Source organism: Montipora capricornis, chromosome 10 (assembly GCF_036669925.1).
Source record: "Montipora capricornis isolate CH-2021 chromosome 10, ASM3666992v2, whole genome shotgun sequence".
NCBI classification, from domain to species: Eukaryota; Metazoa; Cnidaria; class Anthozoa; order Scleractinia; family Acroporidae; genus Montipora; species Montipora capricornis.
In genome coordinates, this window is record NC_090892.1 from 27992287 (window position 1) to 28009786 (window position 17500).

At 38.5% G+C, this 17500-nt stretch overlaps 3 protein-coding genes across 7 annotated transcripts in view; 1 reads left to right on the forward strand and 2 right to left on the reverse strand.

Moving 5' to 3' along the window:
• The window catches only part of LOC138021427 (importin subunit alpha-1-like), a 21031-nt gene extending 20874 nt beyond the window's left edge, over nt 1-157 (reverse strand). The window contains exon 1 of the mRNA XM_068868301.1: nt 1-157. This exon is cut by the window's left edge and continues 39 nt beyond it. Within this exon, the coding sequence (XP_068724402.1) occupies nt 1-12 (12 nt within the window). The 5' untranslated portion in view covers nt 13-157.
• Nucleotides 158-4163: 4006 nt separating this feature from the next.
• On the reverse strand, nt 4164-10833 carry LOC138019837 (DAP3-binding cell death enhancer 1-like). Its single transcript, XM_068866762.1, has 6 exons — nt 10315-10833; nt 9809-9950; nt 8319-8364; nt 7415-7501; nt 6580-6690; nt 4164-6235 (listed from the first exon to the last, which is right to left on the reverse strand). The coding sequence occupies exons 1-5, from the start codon at nt 10492-10494 to the stop codon at nt 6597-6599; spliced, it is 549 nt and encodes a 182-aa protein (XP_068722863.1). The 5' UTR covers nt 10495-10833; the 3' UTR covers nt 4164-6235; nt 6580-6596.
• Nucleotides 10834-16789: 5956 nt separating this feature from the next.
• LOC138019166 (uncharacterized) overlaps nt 16790-17500 on the forward strand; it is a 13172-nt gene continuing 12461 nt past the window's right edge. For 2 of the 5 annotated variants that reach the window (XM_068865863.1, XM_068865861.1), the window contains exon 1: nt 16790-16849. The gene's annotated coding sequence lies outside the window, so the exon portion shown is untranslated. Of the gene's footprint in view, nt 16850-17365; nt 17394-17500 lie in introns of those variants that run through there. The other 3 variants (XM_068865862.1, XM_068865860.1, XM_068865857.1) reach the window with 2 other exon arrangements.

Sequence of the window (17500 nt, forward strand, 5' to 3'; positions counted from 1 at the left end):
GTTCTCCGCCATAATCTTTCAGATAAAATCACAGCAAGATTATCAACAGAACTCCGAAGAACGTTCGAGTTTAGCGCACGCTTTCAAGATCCTTCTGCAATAGATTCTTGTACTTTTAAAAATTGTACTTTACAGAAAATTCGGCCTCTGGTTGGTCAAACATTTCTCCAACCAATCAAATTAGTTTTCTCTCAACGAATCTGTTGTCCGATTGGTTGGTTTACCCTTTGTTTCACTGGCAGAAATGCACGCCTGCCCTTTCGCGATTTCCTCTCGCCAAAATGATCGCGGCATCTGAGAACACAAAAAGAGACTGAATACGGTGATACGGTACATATTTTGCGCAGTGGTAATACAGGGTATATATACCACTGTGACGAATTCTACCGCCACCAAGAGAACAGAACTATGGTCGTGGAAACATTTGATTGACGTCCACCTAAATTTTAGTTTCAAAATATGAAAAAATAGTCGAAAAAAATGTGGTTGAGGGGCGCGTGCCGACTGATAACCGCTGTAACCTCCGACATGAAGAGAAATCATCTAAAAGAAAGGGCCTTTTTCTAATCTACCGTACCCTGGGTGCCACAGGTATTTTTCGAAGGTTCTAGGACTGCCCAGGGTAAATCCACTGGAGGCACGATGGAATTTCAGAATTCGTATTGCCCGTATGGATTACGCGTATCAATCGCGTAATCCACAATTAAGGGCCCGCTCGCACTAGCGGATATTTGCTTTGCAAAAAAATGGCCAACCTCAAAGCTTGGCCTGATCGAGTGCAACCGACACGCCAGAACCTTACAATTTTTTGTCAAACTCTACCAAACTTCAGAGGAGCCGGTATCTTGCCTCTCGGCAGGCCGATTTTTTAGTTCACGGTCAAGATACCGAACAAAAAGTAGGGTTTGCATTTTTTTTTTTCGGAAATTGGATGCAATTTTTTGAAGCCTAGTGCCGCCCGGCCACAAACCACTAAATTTTTAGGGTCAGTGTTCACGCGCAATATTCCGTCCATTGGCGTCAGTCTTTTATGAATTTACGTCGGACAAGAATAGCGGAATTGGTCGTCCTAAAATTCGCATGCATAAGTCGGCCACACCATAAGACGATTTGTTCGTCCTCTACTGTGAAAACGGCCATTGGGAGCGAATTGTCTGACATTCCCTGGGCAATCTCTCTACTATGAGAGATCATGTACAGTCCAAGGATGGGAAACCTTAGAATTCTATAGCGTCAAACGCTAAGGTTGCTTTGCACTATCTTCTGCCTCATGTCGAGAGGGTGTACTGAATCGGGCTCGTAATTTCATACCTGAAAGAAAAGCACTCGACGTTTCAAGAATAGTGTAATTACTAGTAACAGGTGTTTCACTAATTTAACCTTTCAGCATAATAACAAAGTTCACTTATGTAATTGTTAAATAGGTAATAAGCTCAGAATCAAAAACTAACGGTAAAAGCGCGCGACGTTTCGACCGAACTTCGGTCATTATCAAGCTAGAAGTGAAGATAAAAATTTTTGCATAAGTATAAATATAAAACAAAGAAGTAGAAGTATGTAAAGTATGAAAAGCTCAGAATCATCGTAATATAATATAGTTGCTACAAAAGAACATTATTTTATTCGCTTTCATTTTACTTTTTACGGGCCGGGAACTTAAAGTCGTAGTCCTTTCCTCAGGGTAGCCCAGTCTACCAAGTCAGTGAGTTCGATGTCCCGAGATCAAATACAGTGAAATTCAGTTCTATGCTTACGTCAAAAACGGACCAGCCCGGCCAGACTGGCGATTTTTTTTCCGTCTTATCACCGCTACTTTCGCAATGTTACCAAGAGCTTTAAGTTGTGAAAGAGTGAAAGAGTGAGTTTAAGTAGCATAAAAAAAGCTCAGTTGCCCGCCTCGTGTAATACCGGGTTGAAACCCGTCCCGCCAAAAATGAGGCAATCCGGCTGAACGGGTCGGCTGAAGAGCCCTGAAAAACCATGTGAAATCATTTCCCTATATTGTTACTTCATTCTCGACAACCCTAAATTTCATTCTTCAGTCTTTAAATGTTATTTCATAACCATATGTTTTATCGTCATTTTGCTTTCAGTTGTTTTGCGTTTCAGTAGCAAACCGCGACAGCTGCTGAGTGACTCTTCAATCAACCTAACCGAAACCTTCGGCAATTTACTGAATTTATGATCTCCTGCGATCATGGTATGATGGTTGCAATATTGTTCTAGGAAGTGGTCTTGACTCTGCAGATTGAATCCTGAAAAACCCGATTTTGGAATCCCTTTTAATTTAGAAGATGCGGACAATTTCGAACACGTGTGCCTAGGAGTTTTTACAGACCGTGCTATTTTTAGATTTTCCGTGTTTTCGTGCGAACGCACACCTTCCCAGCTAATAGTAAGCCTTAAATAATGAACTTATTCTCCTTCAGATTAACTCATTCGAAACTCAGCTAAACTATATAGCTTGGTTTCCGATAAAGAAATATGACATACAGATGTAGACCAAGAATGGCAATTGGTACGTTCTTAGTAAAGGTTCAAGCACCAAGTACTCTCCTGGTTAAGGAGTCCGGTCCTTTGGTTACATTAGGGAGCTTTAGCAACGACATTAGGGACTTTACGATCTACGACGGCGACGTTGATGAAAACGTCACCTCAAAATATAACTTTGCACTATCGTAAGTTTCTCGCCGTTAGGTCATCTCGTTCGCGTCGTACAATGTGGGTGAAGTGTCCTAGAAATAAATTGGCACGAGCGGTTTGAGAGTAAAAATAGACAATGAAAGATTCATATTTAAATGCTCGCGTTATCGTCAAAACCAGAAATTTGGTGATTTCACGTCGTTGTTGTGCAGAGAACCGCACGAATTTGTGCTAAAATGCGTGCCATGCGTGCAGCACGATTACTTTTCCTCTTTTAACCAATGATATTGCTGTTTCGAGGCGTTCTCGTTGACGACCGCGTCGTAAATCGTAAAGTCCCTAACGGCGACGGCAACGAGAACGTTACAAATTTGCATATTCAGTGGGCAAAAACAATAGCTTTGCTCGCCCTGCACGTGCTTTTTTCATTTTTGTCCATTTCTTTGCCGTCGTCAGCAAAGCAACAACGTGAAATTACCAAGTTTGAGGTGTTATGGAGAACGTCAGCACTTGGAGATAAAATTTCGTTTTTCTCCCCTAAATTAAGCGGCGCTCGTAACTGCCACACCTTTGTCATATTAAAAGGCTTGGAATAGTCGCGAAGTGATCGCAATAACGTGAATTTATGTTTTTACATGACGTTCTCGTTGTCGTTCCCGTCGTCGTTGCTAAAGCTCCCTATCCATTACAGTGCAAAACGCCTTACCGTGGCCACCCTACAAACTTTCACATTTGACAACTACGTGTAAATACGTCAACTTAAAACTGTACGAACTTTGCAAGGAGGCGTTACTGTCAATCCAATTCGCACCCTCCGACTGGCGGATAATTTGTTAAAAACTATATTAGGTGGCCACGGTAAGGCGCGTCGCACTGTAATTGAAGTACAGAACATGTAAAAGTCATATATATTTTTACGCAGGTCATGTAGTTGACAAGAAAAAAAAAGGCTGAGGAAACTTCGGTAACGAATCTCGAATGACTCGAGGATCTATGAGGAGTGACAAACCGAACAGCAGCGGGCAAGGGAGATACTTTATTTCACCGTGAAAACGGAGTTGACGCAAGCATATCACAAGGATCAAATTTATTCCTTTTGCTTGTGTTTGCGCTTATGCTGGTGTTCGCTTGCGTTGTGAGAAAACGAAACGCAGCATAAGCACAAGGAAATTTGCTACGTCTGCCCAGTTAAAGCTCTCATTCCAGATTTCCTCCGTCTGAGCAAAATGACGGTTGCCGTGGTTGATTTTTGATGCTTATGTTGACGTTCGTTTTCAACAGCATAAGCTGCTTATGTTTGTGCTTGTGTTTGCGCTTGCGTCGCTAGTGAAACCCAGGCTTTACGCTTCACCGCGCAATGCCTTTGCCTTTGGACCTGCCTTTGGAATTGTTTTGGCACTTGCTTGTTACCATTTTGAGATTTTAAGAAATCTCGGCTTATTATCTCGTTATAAGCTTTTACACTTTTCTTATTTCCCCTCATTGCCAGTTGTTCTACCATCAAAACTGCACACAGACACTCAAGTTGACCAAATGTTATATTTCAAGAGCAAATATCACGTGAACTGTGTAGTGCTTTCAAAATACAATGTGTTTCAAATATGCAATAAATAATACTAATAATATATTAAGATTTGTATCTTTTCTACAATTATTTCTTTTAAATGTTTGTCCCGTTTTAATCATTATTACAAGAAATAAGGACAATTACCTGAACTGTACATTGCACCGAATTTTCTACAACAGCAAGTGTTTGTATCGCACCTGTGAATCCCGGTTGGGAGAGGGAGGGGGGGGCGACTCCCATATAACAAGGGGAGGGATGCTCGTCGTCTCGCTTAGGGATGTAAATTTCAGATTTTGTTCTCACTTAAGGGGTTCTGAGCAAAACCCAATCACATGTAGCCGTAGCCGTGAAGGTCTCCTTTAGGGTTTATATGGGAGTTTCCCCCCCCCCCCCCCAACGGACTGTGAATGCCCGTTTTCAGACGCTCAGCAGGGAAAGAGATCTGGCATTACACAGAGCGAGGCAGTTGAAATGACCTTCCCTGGCTTTGCATGGATTTCCAATAATGCTGCACCCTGACGGGCATTGTCAATTTGTTGATCATGTGATGGGTTTGGTCAGTGTTCACTTGATTGTTAATAAATTATTTGCCACAGTTACACCGGTCTTTTCTGTTAACAAATTTTCTTTCTTTAAAGTCAAGGAATTTGAAACATTTGAGTCCCAAAGAAACCAAAATTTTCTGACTGAAAAATATCCTTACCCTTTGGGAATGCAAAATCTCTGCCACGCAGGGGCCGGAAACTAGTGATTACCATCAAAGTGCAATACCTAATGCCAATCTCTGAATAACCAAGACTACAAAATGAACAATACAAAACCGTTGAAAAACGTGACCCTTCAGACTACACTAGTAAATGTTTACTGCTCTAAAAGCCCCCAGCTTGAAGTAGCAGTAACAGGAACAATACATCTTAGGCTATTTCCCTGTCTTTTTTGGCACTGGAGCAAAATCTTCATTTATTCTGAAAAAAAAGTTTTTTACCCTTGGAATCACTACCATAAAGTTGGCACAGGCTTTTCTTGTTATGCCATCCTAACATTATTGCACCTTATGCTTTATCAGTTACTCCCTCCTGACATCATCTGTAATTGCACGGAAAGGTTTTCCTTTCTTGTGAACATGTTTGTTGTAGGGTTTGAAAATGATAGTTTTCTTTGTTTACACTTGCATGTTGATTGCTCCTGCATGGAAGTTTGGTGAAAAAGCCAAAATGTAAAACTAACGATTGTGCATTCCTGAATTTGTGAAATCGAATTTGTCAACATTTAAGTTAGAAGTGTTACATGTCACAAAAAAGGAACACTAAGGTCAGGTGTCAATGGTGAAGGTGGTGTTTTACTTGCTGCCATTACTTGCTGCCATTAATAATTATTGGCATTGTGATTGCATCATAATAATGACTTTTTATACTAACAGCATGCTAAATTATTCATAAGATGCTAATTACACCCAAACAACATTCTAAAAACCTTTTCATCAAAAGCAGACACAAGGCCCATTGAAGAAATAAAATGGCAAAAAAGGAAAGGAATGTTATTTGTGTGTAGTCTTTTAGTGCAGGAGCACTAATTGGGGACACTGTAAACTGTTACCTGAAATCAACAATATGATTAACGCAAATTGAATCAAATCAAATTAATGTATATACAGTTTAAGTTGTTTTGCTTCTGGCCTCTTTGAAATGAACTTGAGTATCAAAGTTATCGGTGCTGAATTTGTCTTCTAATCACATGGAAAATTCCCATAATTTCCGTAAAAGATCCCTTTAACTGTAGACTGCACGAATCATGTGTGTTCATGTAAAACACTAAGGTAGGATGACGGACGTTGATGGAAGAAACCAAGTTCTCAATAATAATTATGCTACTCGGGAGACAAAAATTCTAAACCTAACCTAACCTGATGAACCAATCAACTCTGCTTCAAACAAGCCCTTTATACAAAAACACCACCAAAATTTAATATTATCTACAATACTGTGCTGCTGCTGCTGCCAAATTTGGGTGACCTTATTCTCTGACCTAAAGAGAAAAAGAACACCATTAGACAATGTTAACCCATTGACACCTCAAACGCTCTAGGATGCCACCAGTCAATGAGTAAAATCATCTGGCATTAGAGTAAAATCTGTTAAGTCTCACTCCCAAGGGCCAATGGGTTGAAATTTATAAAAAGATTTTATTTATTTTACTCTACTTTTGCCAACATTTATAAGAAAGCTGTTGTCCAGATATAAATAAATTATAAAACAGACCGTGGAAAAGATGTCTTGAAGTTCTCAGAAGCTGACAGTGACACAATGCATAGTTTATTTTATTGGATCTCTACCAGAGACCTATCCTACACCACAACCTTAATTAAATACCTTAACATGTGCCAGAATCATTTGTATCTGTGTGGATATAAGTCCTTCAAAGCTTTCTTTGCTTGGTGTACTCCCTTGTCTGCTGCCATTTTAAGAAGAGGCTCTACCTCACTGCAAAATAAGACCAAGACATACCAGCAAAGCATTTAACTTACTTAAATATGACTCCACAAAATTTTTCAATGTTATAAAGACAAGAAGCTTTTGACTAATAGCCACAAAGTGATTCCAGTCTATTCTAAAGTGGGAAACATGAACCATGTGTACTTTGTGTTTTATATAAATTTACGATTAGTTTGAACCTTTCAAATCGTTTCTTAGACTGGTCATAAAAACCTAACAAGTTTGATGTCTGTTCTAAAATTCAATGATGAATGTTTAACACTTTCCTTTGTTTCAGGTTATGATAATATCTAAGACAAAGAAAAGCAAAAAACAAACTAGTCTGAAACATTTTTAACCAATGAAAAATTTTAACTACAACATATGTATTATAATGAATACAATGATCAGTAATATGTCTAATGCATAAAATTCTGTGGTGGTATCGTGGGGTAGAAGTAGACATCCAATCAAACTTAAAAGCTATAAAATAATCTTCAGTGCTTAAACCCGCTTTCTGCATGAGATCGTTGAAGTTCAGGGTCATTGAATTTTGCTTCCTCAGAAAGGTACCAAATTATTATAAATTATTTTTTATTTTTTCTCTCCAATAACATTGAACATTGGTGCCTTTACATGATGATTTTCACTGCAAACACAAATTGAAATTGTAGCTCCAATCTGAATATAATTTACAAGCACTATCAGGGTGTTTTAATGAAAATGATCTTACTGCTCCTCAACATCTGTGTCATAACCCTGCAAATGTCCTGCAACAAGATTGTACGCTCCATGTCCATGTCCATTCTTTGCTGCCTCCCTATAAAACACCATGACTTCATATTTATTCATTGTTCATTTATTTATTTGGGTTCACCATAACAAAGCAAAATCTTAAATTGACTATAACAAAATTATGGTTATGGTAACAAATCCAATCCAACCAACTTGGCAGCCTTACTGTTTACTTGTTGGCCACCGCATTGGCCAACACATGAGCCGATGCATTCAGTTTTTTAACTGTCAGCTAACATGTTGGTTGCATGTTGGTGATGTGTCAACCACTGCATTGGTCTAGGCATAATGGCCAACACATTGGTCACCCCGTTGGTTGGATCAGATTGGTTGCCGTAACCATAATGAACAATGAAGAAGTACATTACAACTTAGCATAATAATCATTCTTATTACAAAGTACACATGTGGAGACTCTATGACACATAATTATAGTTCACCAAAGGAAAAAATAGTGAAAGTAAGATTACTCAATTTAGATGGTGATGTTTAGAGTTTGTCGCTTCTAATAAATTCATTCAAATAAGGAAATAAGCTACTTAACTGCATCAAAATATTCAACTTCAGGGATGTAAAAAGAAGGTTGAATTTACAACGCCTGGAGGCCTAATGCCACCTACTGTAACTTTCACTTTCACTCAATTTCACATTATTCATTTCTTTTTACATCACCTTAATCACTATGACAGAACAATTTGCTACTGATGATTTTGATCCCAATTTTCATGGGTTAATTGTAGCAAAGCCTAAAAATATGTCGCTCACAATATCTTCAGGCAATAGGACAACTCAGAATCTTTCAGGACAAACATCAACCAACAGAACAAACTAAGGATACAAACCTAAACCAATAAAATGCCATTTTTTCATCCTTGGGTACTCCTTTTCCTGAAATATAACATTGAAGCAAAACATCAATCAGTGCCATGTATCCATCCAAATGTATGATCATGGTAAACAATACTTGGCTCTCATTAACAGATTTTATTAACCCATTCAACCCTGAACCAACCATTGATGAGTGAAATCGTCTGGCGTAAGAGAGAGTAAAATCTATCAAGACCCATGGGTTAAGCTAATTTTAATCACTAATTTAAAAGTTACAGCCTGGGTGAAAAGCACAATGTCAAACCACAAGGTTTATAAGATGTTTGTTACTCTTGTTTCTTACTCTACTATTCAAAGAATGCAGGAAAACATAGATCATAGAATAAAACCTGTGAAATTGGATATCTAAGAGGTACTTTTTTTATGCCTTTACTCTAACTTACGTTGGGAAATTGTTTCGTTTACACATGATCAGCAAAAAAGCTAAACACTGTATTTACTTCCCCTTTCATCTGCTGCATCAGTCCCCCCTCCCCCCTTGCTGTCCTGCTTCATTTCCCCCAATCCCTAAATGAACAAGACGCCTATAAGGGCGTATCCACAGGATGCATAAACAGTTAACACAAATTTTTCAGGTACAGTTAACTACAATTTGGGGTAAAATTTGGAAAATTACGAGAGCTTACCAGAAAGATGAATCTGTAGTTTAACTAGCAGGTATTTTTGTTGTAAAACATAAATATAGGTTATTTCTTATTATTAATGCTACTAAATTTGTAATTGGAAACCATCAGCACAGCAATACCATCAGAATTTACTTTTACTAAAGCTTTGTTAAAGCTTGAGGAATGCCAGTTTAAAATGATGAGATTATTCTTTGGAATAGTCAATACTGACTGGAGATCAGCCACTTCGTTTGTGTATAAAAACAAAGTAGAAAAATATGTCTTTTTGTATTCGATTTTTTTAATATTTGGTTGATTGAGGCTTTTCTCTAACATTCTTTTCATGTTTTTGATTCCTGTATTGGGAGGAATGACGATGGAATCCCTAAGAAGTGCAGTTAGCAGGCATGTTGACTCTCAAAGCCAGCAAGTGCTCAGCTGGGTCAGAATGCCACTTTTAGACGTTATAATGTCTCATCCACAAAGTTATGCATGAATGAACTAAAAAAGAAAAGTCTTGCTTCATGTGGTCAAAGCTGAACTCTGAAAGGTGGCTACCATTTTTGAAACCCCTTGCAATGTTTAACTACAAAGCAAACCATCATGTGATCTCAGTTGCTTTGAAGGCTCGATGGCCTCGAGTTCGGGGCATGGTTCGGGGCTTGATTCTTATCAAGTGGTTAATCTACTATCCCTGGGGCATGCACATTTGGGACTACAAAGAAAAAAAAAAAAAACCTCAACTGGTTTTAAGACGTGGTATGTCTATGGCATCCCACGTAGAGATATATACTGTATGTGTGCAAAATCCACAATTATTGTAGAATAAGGTCCCTTACCATTGAGGTATTTATGAGCAACATGATGCTGTGCATGAGAAACTCCAACGTTGGCGTAGGCATTCAGAACGTGAAAATGAAGATGATCCATACAATAATACATATACAAGAAAAAAAGAAGGACCCCAACCACTACACAAACCTGTAGGCAAGAAGATTCGAGATCATTTGAACATGAAATTACAAAGAGGAAGAATACACTAGTTAGCCTATTTTGAGACCTGTTGGATGTCTCCAAGAACTTCTTTTCGCATCTTCGGTAAATAAAAGATTCAGCTTGTTATTAATTAACAAGTAACTTGTGTTGGACAAGCATGCAAAGTAATTACTTGTCGTATTAAATGTCTAGAATCTTAAAATTTGAAAGAAAACAGTACGACGAGAAACCAAGGAATCGAAGGGGTGGACTGAGTTTTCAAGGTCGTAAACTAACGGAACCAAACTAACGATGTTTTCATCGATTTTCCGGCCTATAATTATGGATGTGGATTATAAGACAGCCTTACCTCTATCACTGTTACCCACCACGGATCGGGCTTTTTCCGTCTAGCTACGTAAACTTTAGGCCCATAGGGAAGATTTGGATCATAATCAGTTCCTCCAGGCGCCCATGATGGAATTTCCTTGCTTCTTTTGCGAACTTCTTCTTCTTTTCGCTCAGCCATTAGATCAACTACCGTGTGCATGTTTACTTGCCCCAAAAAATTTAGAACAGCGATAATCTGTAATCTATCAAAATCTCTGATTGGCTTATTCTTCACAGCGACCAATAAAAATGCTGTTTATATCACCACACACAGCTCTTTGCGGGTGCATCCATCCACTGGTCTTCGGCACACGGACTACAAAAATTAAGCGGTGACTATTCCTCGATGTCATAAAAACAAAATAGAAGAATTTTAAAACAACAAGAAATGAGTTCCCTTTTCTAGGTATTTTTTTAAGGCTGCTTTTTCTTGATGCTTGTTGATAACTTCGTAACTAGGAGCCTTGTAGGGATGTTGACATTGTGGCGGTTAATAATAAATGAGAACAATGTGACGTGGTTCTTCAAAGCATTGGGCTTAGACATTTGACTCTTCATTTGTAATATAACACTTCTCACGGTGCCGCTAAGCGTACTGAAACTCTGCCAGTGCCATCGTTGCCAGAAATATCATTCAAACTATATTTTATATAAAACAGTGGCCCGTGATATCTAAATTTTGCCAACCACAGAACAAAAGAACCTTAGAAACATTCATGACAATAGGTGACGTAAAGGTGAGTATCGCTATTCACCTTCGAGCAACTCGCAAAATCATAGTTGTAATCGTTGTAGTAATAAATGAGTTAAAATAATCTTTTTGTGCTATATTATTACACTGTTTTAGCATATACTAAGTGGTGGATATTTATAACCGCGCCGCTTCGCGGCTTCAGTATACTATTGCTCATTGTAAATTCTATTGATCACTGGTATACTATTTCGATATACTATTATCAACGCCAGAGGATTATGGCATTCATGGTATTACACTCAATAGATTGGTTTTCTTCCTGTCTATTAGTAATTGAAAACAATTTGTATCATTAAACCTGATAAACTTAGATTATGCCGAACAGTTACTTGTAGCCTTCCACAGGGATCGCCTCTACCATCTCGGCCAAAACTTTCTGCACCCCAATATGCCAAATGTCAGTTCACCCCTTCCCCCCTTTGAAAGTTGTAGAAAAAAAAGCTATTGGCTTTTTCCATGAAGTTATTGCGCGATAAACATTGATACGGGGGCGAGGGGTTGTATTATGGGTTGGTGTCATCATCTTTTTGGCTGCAGGGGCGGATTTAGGGGGGGGGGGGGGGAGGGCCGAGGCGGCCGCCCCCCCCCCCCCCCCCCAACAACAACAGCCATGTTTTTCAACGAAAACAAAAGGAAGCGTTTGCATAATAATAGAGTTAAATTCCCGGAGGATTTGGTCGGTGCACTAACATGGGCGCTTGTTCTTTTTTGTGGGTACTAACATGGCCGTCGTGACTTCATGTGAAAACCAAGAATTGCTCTCCCTCCATTTCTAATATATGGGCTCTTAGTTTGGGGTACGTAACACCTATCGCACGACCTGACATTAAAGCCAATTATTACACTCCAAGGAAAGGCCATACGCATCATGATATTTTCTTCACTGGCCAGATGCTCATACTACTCAGTGATCCTTTTTTTAAAAGTTGGAATTACTTAGCTAACTGACTAATAGTATGCTATCACAAAGCCCAATTTACGTACCAATTCATTTTAATATTCTCCTCAAATCTTTCCGATCATTTTTCCAGTCTGTATCCTCAGCCACAAACATAAAACTAGATTGGCTGATAGATCCACTTATTAACGTTAGAATTCGCTATGCTGCGGTTGGAGCCTGGAATGATTTAAATGACAAAACAAAACAGCTTTCCCCAAACCAATTCAAAGAACAAATAAAACTCAACCTTATACAGGGCTACTCATAAATTAATGAATATTCCATACAGTGAGCAAATCCTCCATACTTTTTAGACTCTTTCCACGGGCTCTCTTTTCCTCTTGCTTTCCATTTTTTACTATTTTTGTTTTCTCTTCTATTAATCTTAGATTGCGAACTGTACTCAATTCAATTACTTCATTATGTTACTCAGCTAGATTAGCTTCTGAGTTAGTTATCCTGAGTAACTTAACTTTTACCAATTACGGTCATTATACTGTTCCCGCTACAACATATTTGTAAGTCTTTTTTTCCACTTAAACACGGTAGTAAAGTTGTTGTTGTTGTTGTTGTTGTTGTGAATATCCACCACTAGCCCCATCTGACTAGGATGGATAGTTGTTAATTTAAAAAAGTTAATATTCAAATACCTGGGTCGACATTCAGTCACATATAAGTTAATGATGCTACTCTGCTCTGGTTTGGAGATTTTTCAATATTGTTCAAAAAGTTATAATTCAAATATCCACACCAATTTGCTAAATAAAGGAATTGTGTGGCCATTAATGGTATTTAGTGTCCTCTTCTTTTAATAAGATAACATGTAAACGGTTTCAGCATCACTGTTCAGCAAAATCGAACGGTTTTTGAAACAAATGTTGAAGCCGATTGCCCGGGCCTTACTAGTAAATCGAATAATTGATGTTGAGAAGAGAAAAAATTAGGCACGCATTGCGTACCTGCAGGAGTAGAGGCCGTGGCAAAGGCTGGTGCGTTCGACAGTCGCTTTGGGAGTCTAAGGATACGACCATGTACTTCCTGAGATGGTTTCAATAAGCGACGAGTACTATGACTCATGTTCCAACATTCCTGAACATTAAAATGTGAAAGAAACGCATATTCCTTATTTCGTTTAGGATTGAAATACTTTGCCCTTGGATAGACTCTGAATCGTAAGTAAGCGCATAGTTAGTAGAGGAAGGTAAGTTGTAGCCAAAATAACTACACTGTACGCATCGTGTTTCAGGAAACGATACAACGTAAATATCCCCATGAGAAGACATGTAGTTACTGGTAAAATAATAAACCCGGGAAGATTGAAGAAAATAAAAGGGAATCGAGTAACTAATTGGCATCGAGGTTGAAATGTGGATCATTTCCATGTTCACTTCAACTTCTTTTTCACAGCAAGTTAAAGCGTGAATTGCTGTGGTTATTAGTTCTACTATTCGTGTGAAATCATGTACAGTAAAATACATGAGAAAGAATTGTGAATCACCAAATTCATCTTGACAGTGGTCAATACTAACTAACAGCTTGATTAAATTCTCGTATTTCCACTTACATCCATTGAGATATTTTCACGACAAAACTTCACTGAAGTTAATTGGGTGGGGTTGATATCTGGATGGGAGACCATCGAGATGTCTGGCATGTTATTGCCTTTCGTAGACATTTTCTTGAGGTCACAAACATAGGACCGAAACTTTTATATTTAACCCTCAAAAATGCGAACTAAGCAAGGGACACATTTTGTTAGCCTGCCTTTAGGCAAAACAAATATTGATGCAAAAGTAAATAAATATTGATTCAAAGTTTTTAGGAAGGGCAGAAAGATTTAAGTCACCTGTCAAAACATTACATTCGTCAGACCAATGCTGTAGTTATAATGTTCTGCGCTTGAAACAAAAATGGAAAAAAAGTTAGCACTTCACAGCGGCCGGAAATCGATAGTACACCGTATACAATGTGCGTAGCCTTTGTTTCCGTAGGTTTGCAAACTAGAAAATAAATTTCAAGTGTCAAGAATAAACATAATTGCGGCCAGAAAACAACATAAATTTTGTGCCGCGAATATAGAAAGTTGCCATCATCAAAAAAATATTGGGAGATTTTTGCACGCCGTACAGGCCTATTTGCCACCACGTACTGTACACTCAAAGGCTGGGGATGGGAAGATGTGGATTTGTCAACTACACATAGATCGATGTCTTTCGAGCAGCTCATCCTAATCTTATTCATATTTACCATCCAGTAAGATGCGATCCGAATCTTCCTGAACGACAAATGATGCTTGTAAAGGATTAGCCTGCGAACGCAGACGTATTTCCGGCGGTCGTCGGAAATACGTCTGCGTTCGCAGGCTTGTAAAGGATCGCAAGCATCGGGATTAGCCAATCACTTAAAAAGCATCATAGTTTAGGCAATGAAAAAGGCTGAAAAAGGAAAAAAAACTAAATTTGGATTTCATCAACACGTAAATTAAAAGTTTAATAACGACTATTTTGTAATAATAATAATAATAATTATAAGATACAGAAGTATGCCCCCTTGAGGCTGGAACTAAAACAACAATTCAAAGGATACCGCATAGACCAGCACAACATCATTCTAGATGACTGGGAGGATACTCCAAAGGACTTGAGAGAACTGTTAGGGTTTTAGTGGGAAGGAAGAGTAAAGAAGTCTTGATAAAGATGCAGAAGTCCGTGTTAGCTTCAAGTTTACACATTACCCGCCACTTCAAAATAATGACATAAGATAAGACACTAGTAGAGTATTTTAATGTGATATCTCAGACAAGGAGATTTGAATTTTTTTTTTCCTTCAAGCTCTACTTAGAAGACATTTTAATGTATTAGTTTCTACAATTATTTTTTTAGTTTAATGTTCTTATTTCCAGTTGGCCTTTAGGTTATGCAACAGCGCTCTACTGTGCTTTAGCTATCGTTTAGCATACATACGTTTGCACTGCTAATAACAATAACAATAACAATAATAATTATTATTAATATCAATTTCATCAATACTTTAAAGAGAAACTGGGAGTAAACTAGAACCTAATACTACATGTATGTTAAGCTGGAAACTTCCCAAGCATCATCTGTTCAGTATTACGTTAGGGGATCTAAATGTTTGGTATAAGCAGTGTAAGTAATATCAGAACATAGTTAATCTAGGGACTGGTTATGAAACCCTGGGAATTTTAAAAGCAGGAACAATGCAGTCGCAATTAGATGTTGAACCGACCGTGACCCTGCACAATCTTTTGTTTTAGGTCAGTTCGCAAGTTAATTTCGAATAGATTAGTCGAAACTTTTGATTAGTTACACTTCTGAAAAAAGCGAGTTTTTGTAGGGTTTTGTGCAGGGTCAAGAACAAAAAAGCGAACGAAAACGTGAAACAAAGAAACTTGTCGAGTTTCATAACCAGCCTACATCTATTAACTATGATCACATTACTTCTGGTAAGATTCAAATCAGGAGGTCAGTTTCTAAAGAAACTGCGATGCTGCGTCGATCGGTGGTAGAATAAAACAAGGAAATGTGCTTCCATCAAACGAGTTCATAAAGAAAAAAAAAGATTGAATGGCCAATGCTCGAAAAAAAAAAGAACATGACAAACTATATATTAAGCGATGCTTTTAAGCCACGGGGAGCACTCACAAAGGTGGAGTTGCATTTCAGCGGCTCCAACAACTCTTATGCTTCTATATATCCACAGGCTCCCCAAGCTGAAAATACTTGGTGTATGCGACAGTTTGTGTATATCCGGAAGGCCGTTACTGAAATAATTATTTCAGTAACGGCCTTCCGGATGACTTCACTAAACGGCGTCAGAATGGCTCGAAACTCGGCAAAAGAGACAAGTTCGTCACACATTTGAGGTAGGAAAACTTTATTTCAAATGAGATAGTTATTTACACAATTTTTTTACGATCGGTGATTTTCCCATACAATTCTCTATATACACAAACTGTCGCATACACCACTTATTTTCAGCTTGGGGAGCCTGTGGTATATCTCGATATATCTCGCGTGCGTTAAATAAAATCGAAGACTTAAAATCGGGAATCGAGAATTTTCGTTCCTCGATGAACGCCCGCCAACGTCGCCAAGCCAGAACCGATTTTGAAATAAAAGCAAGAAATATCTCACCAGGTGATAAGAACTATCATACACCTTATTCCAAAATGGCCGCCATTTAAATATTCTTTTGTTTTTATTCGAATAAGCCGTTGATGCCTCGTTCTTAAGCTTAAAATTCAAAAGAATATTTTATCTTGAACGAGGCAACAAGGGCCAATTTGTATCCGCATAAATCAGCGGCCATTTTGAAATAAGGTGTATAACTATAATCTTACTCTTCAATTAATTCCTGAGTTACTGAATACATCTTCTCTCCGCAGAGACCACGGAAAATCGAGAAGTTTCGTGCGTAAAAAAGTTGCGGCAAGTGCTCTTTTTAAATTAGGGTGCACTGATGGGTGTCTGGAAAACCCGAATAGCGAATAGCGAATAGTCGCGAATAGCGAACAGCGAATAGTCACGAATAGTTCGAATAGTACGAATAGTGCGAATAGTGGCGAATAGCGGCGAATAGTGACGAATAGTGACGAATAGTGACGAATAGTAACAAATAGTGGCAAATGAGGGGGGGGGGGGGGGATTGTGACGAAATGACAAAAATTTGGTACCCAGTACTTCCTGGTCAACCGCGCAGCAACGTTGGATGGGATTTTCCCGCTAAAAAAGCCGAGATGTGTCGGAGAAGGACAGCTTGAGCCCTGAGAAGAAAAGGAAATAAATGCACTGAAATCCTGTTGCTTATTTGGATAATTAATTAACGCAACGGTTATCAGAGGAGCTCGTTTGTCACAAACCACTTGCCTCACATTTTGATTTTATTCCTTTTTACAGAACGTGTCTCGCCGGATCGGACAGCACAGACGAGGATGATGAAATGTGAGTATCTAAAATTTATGTTCGGGCGCCATTAATGAAAGTGATTTATATTTTTGCATTTTGACGTTTGTTCTTTAGAGTGTTTGTAAAAGCATGCACGAAACTCTCTTTCGAAGACAGGTGAGCACATTATTTGCTTTGATTACGAGATTGTTCACCATAAGGCGGTGACTATTGAAGACTATTCGTCACTATTCGCGACTATTCGTCACTATTCGCCACTATTCGCACTGTTCGTACTATTCGCTATTCGTGACTATTCGCTGTTCGCTATTCGCGACTATTCGCTGTTCGCTATTCGCGTTTTCCAGACACCCCGTTTGTCTCTTTAATCACAAACCTACTTACTAACATTTTTATTTTATTCCTTTTTACAAAACGTGTCTCGCTGATGATGAAATGTGAGTATCTAAAATTTATGTTCGGGCGCCACTGTGCGAGGAGATGATCATGAGCTTGATGTATTAATGAAAGTGATTTATATTTTTGCATTTTGACGTTTGTTCTT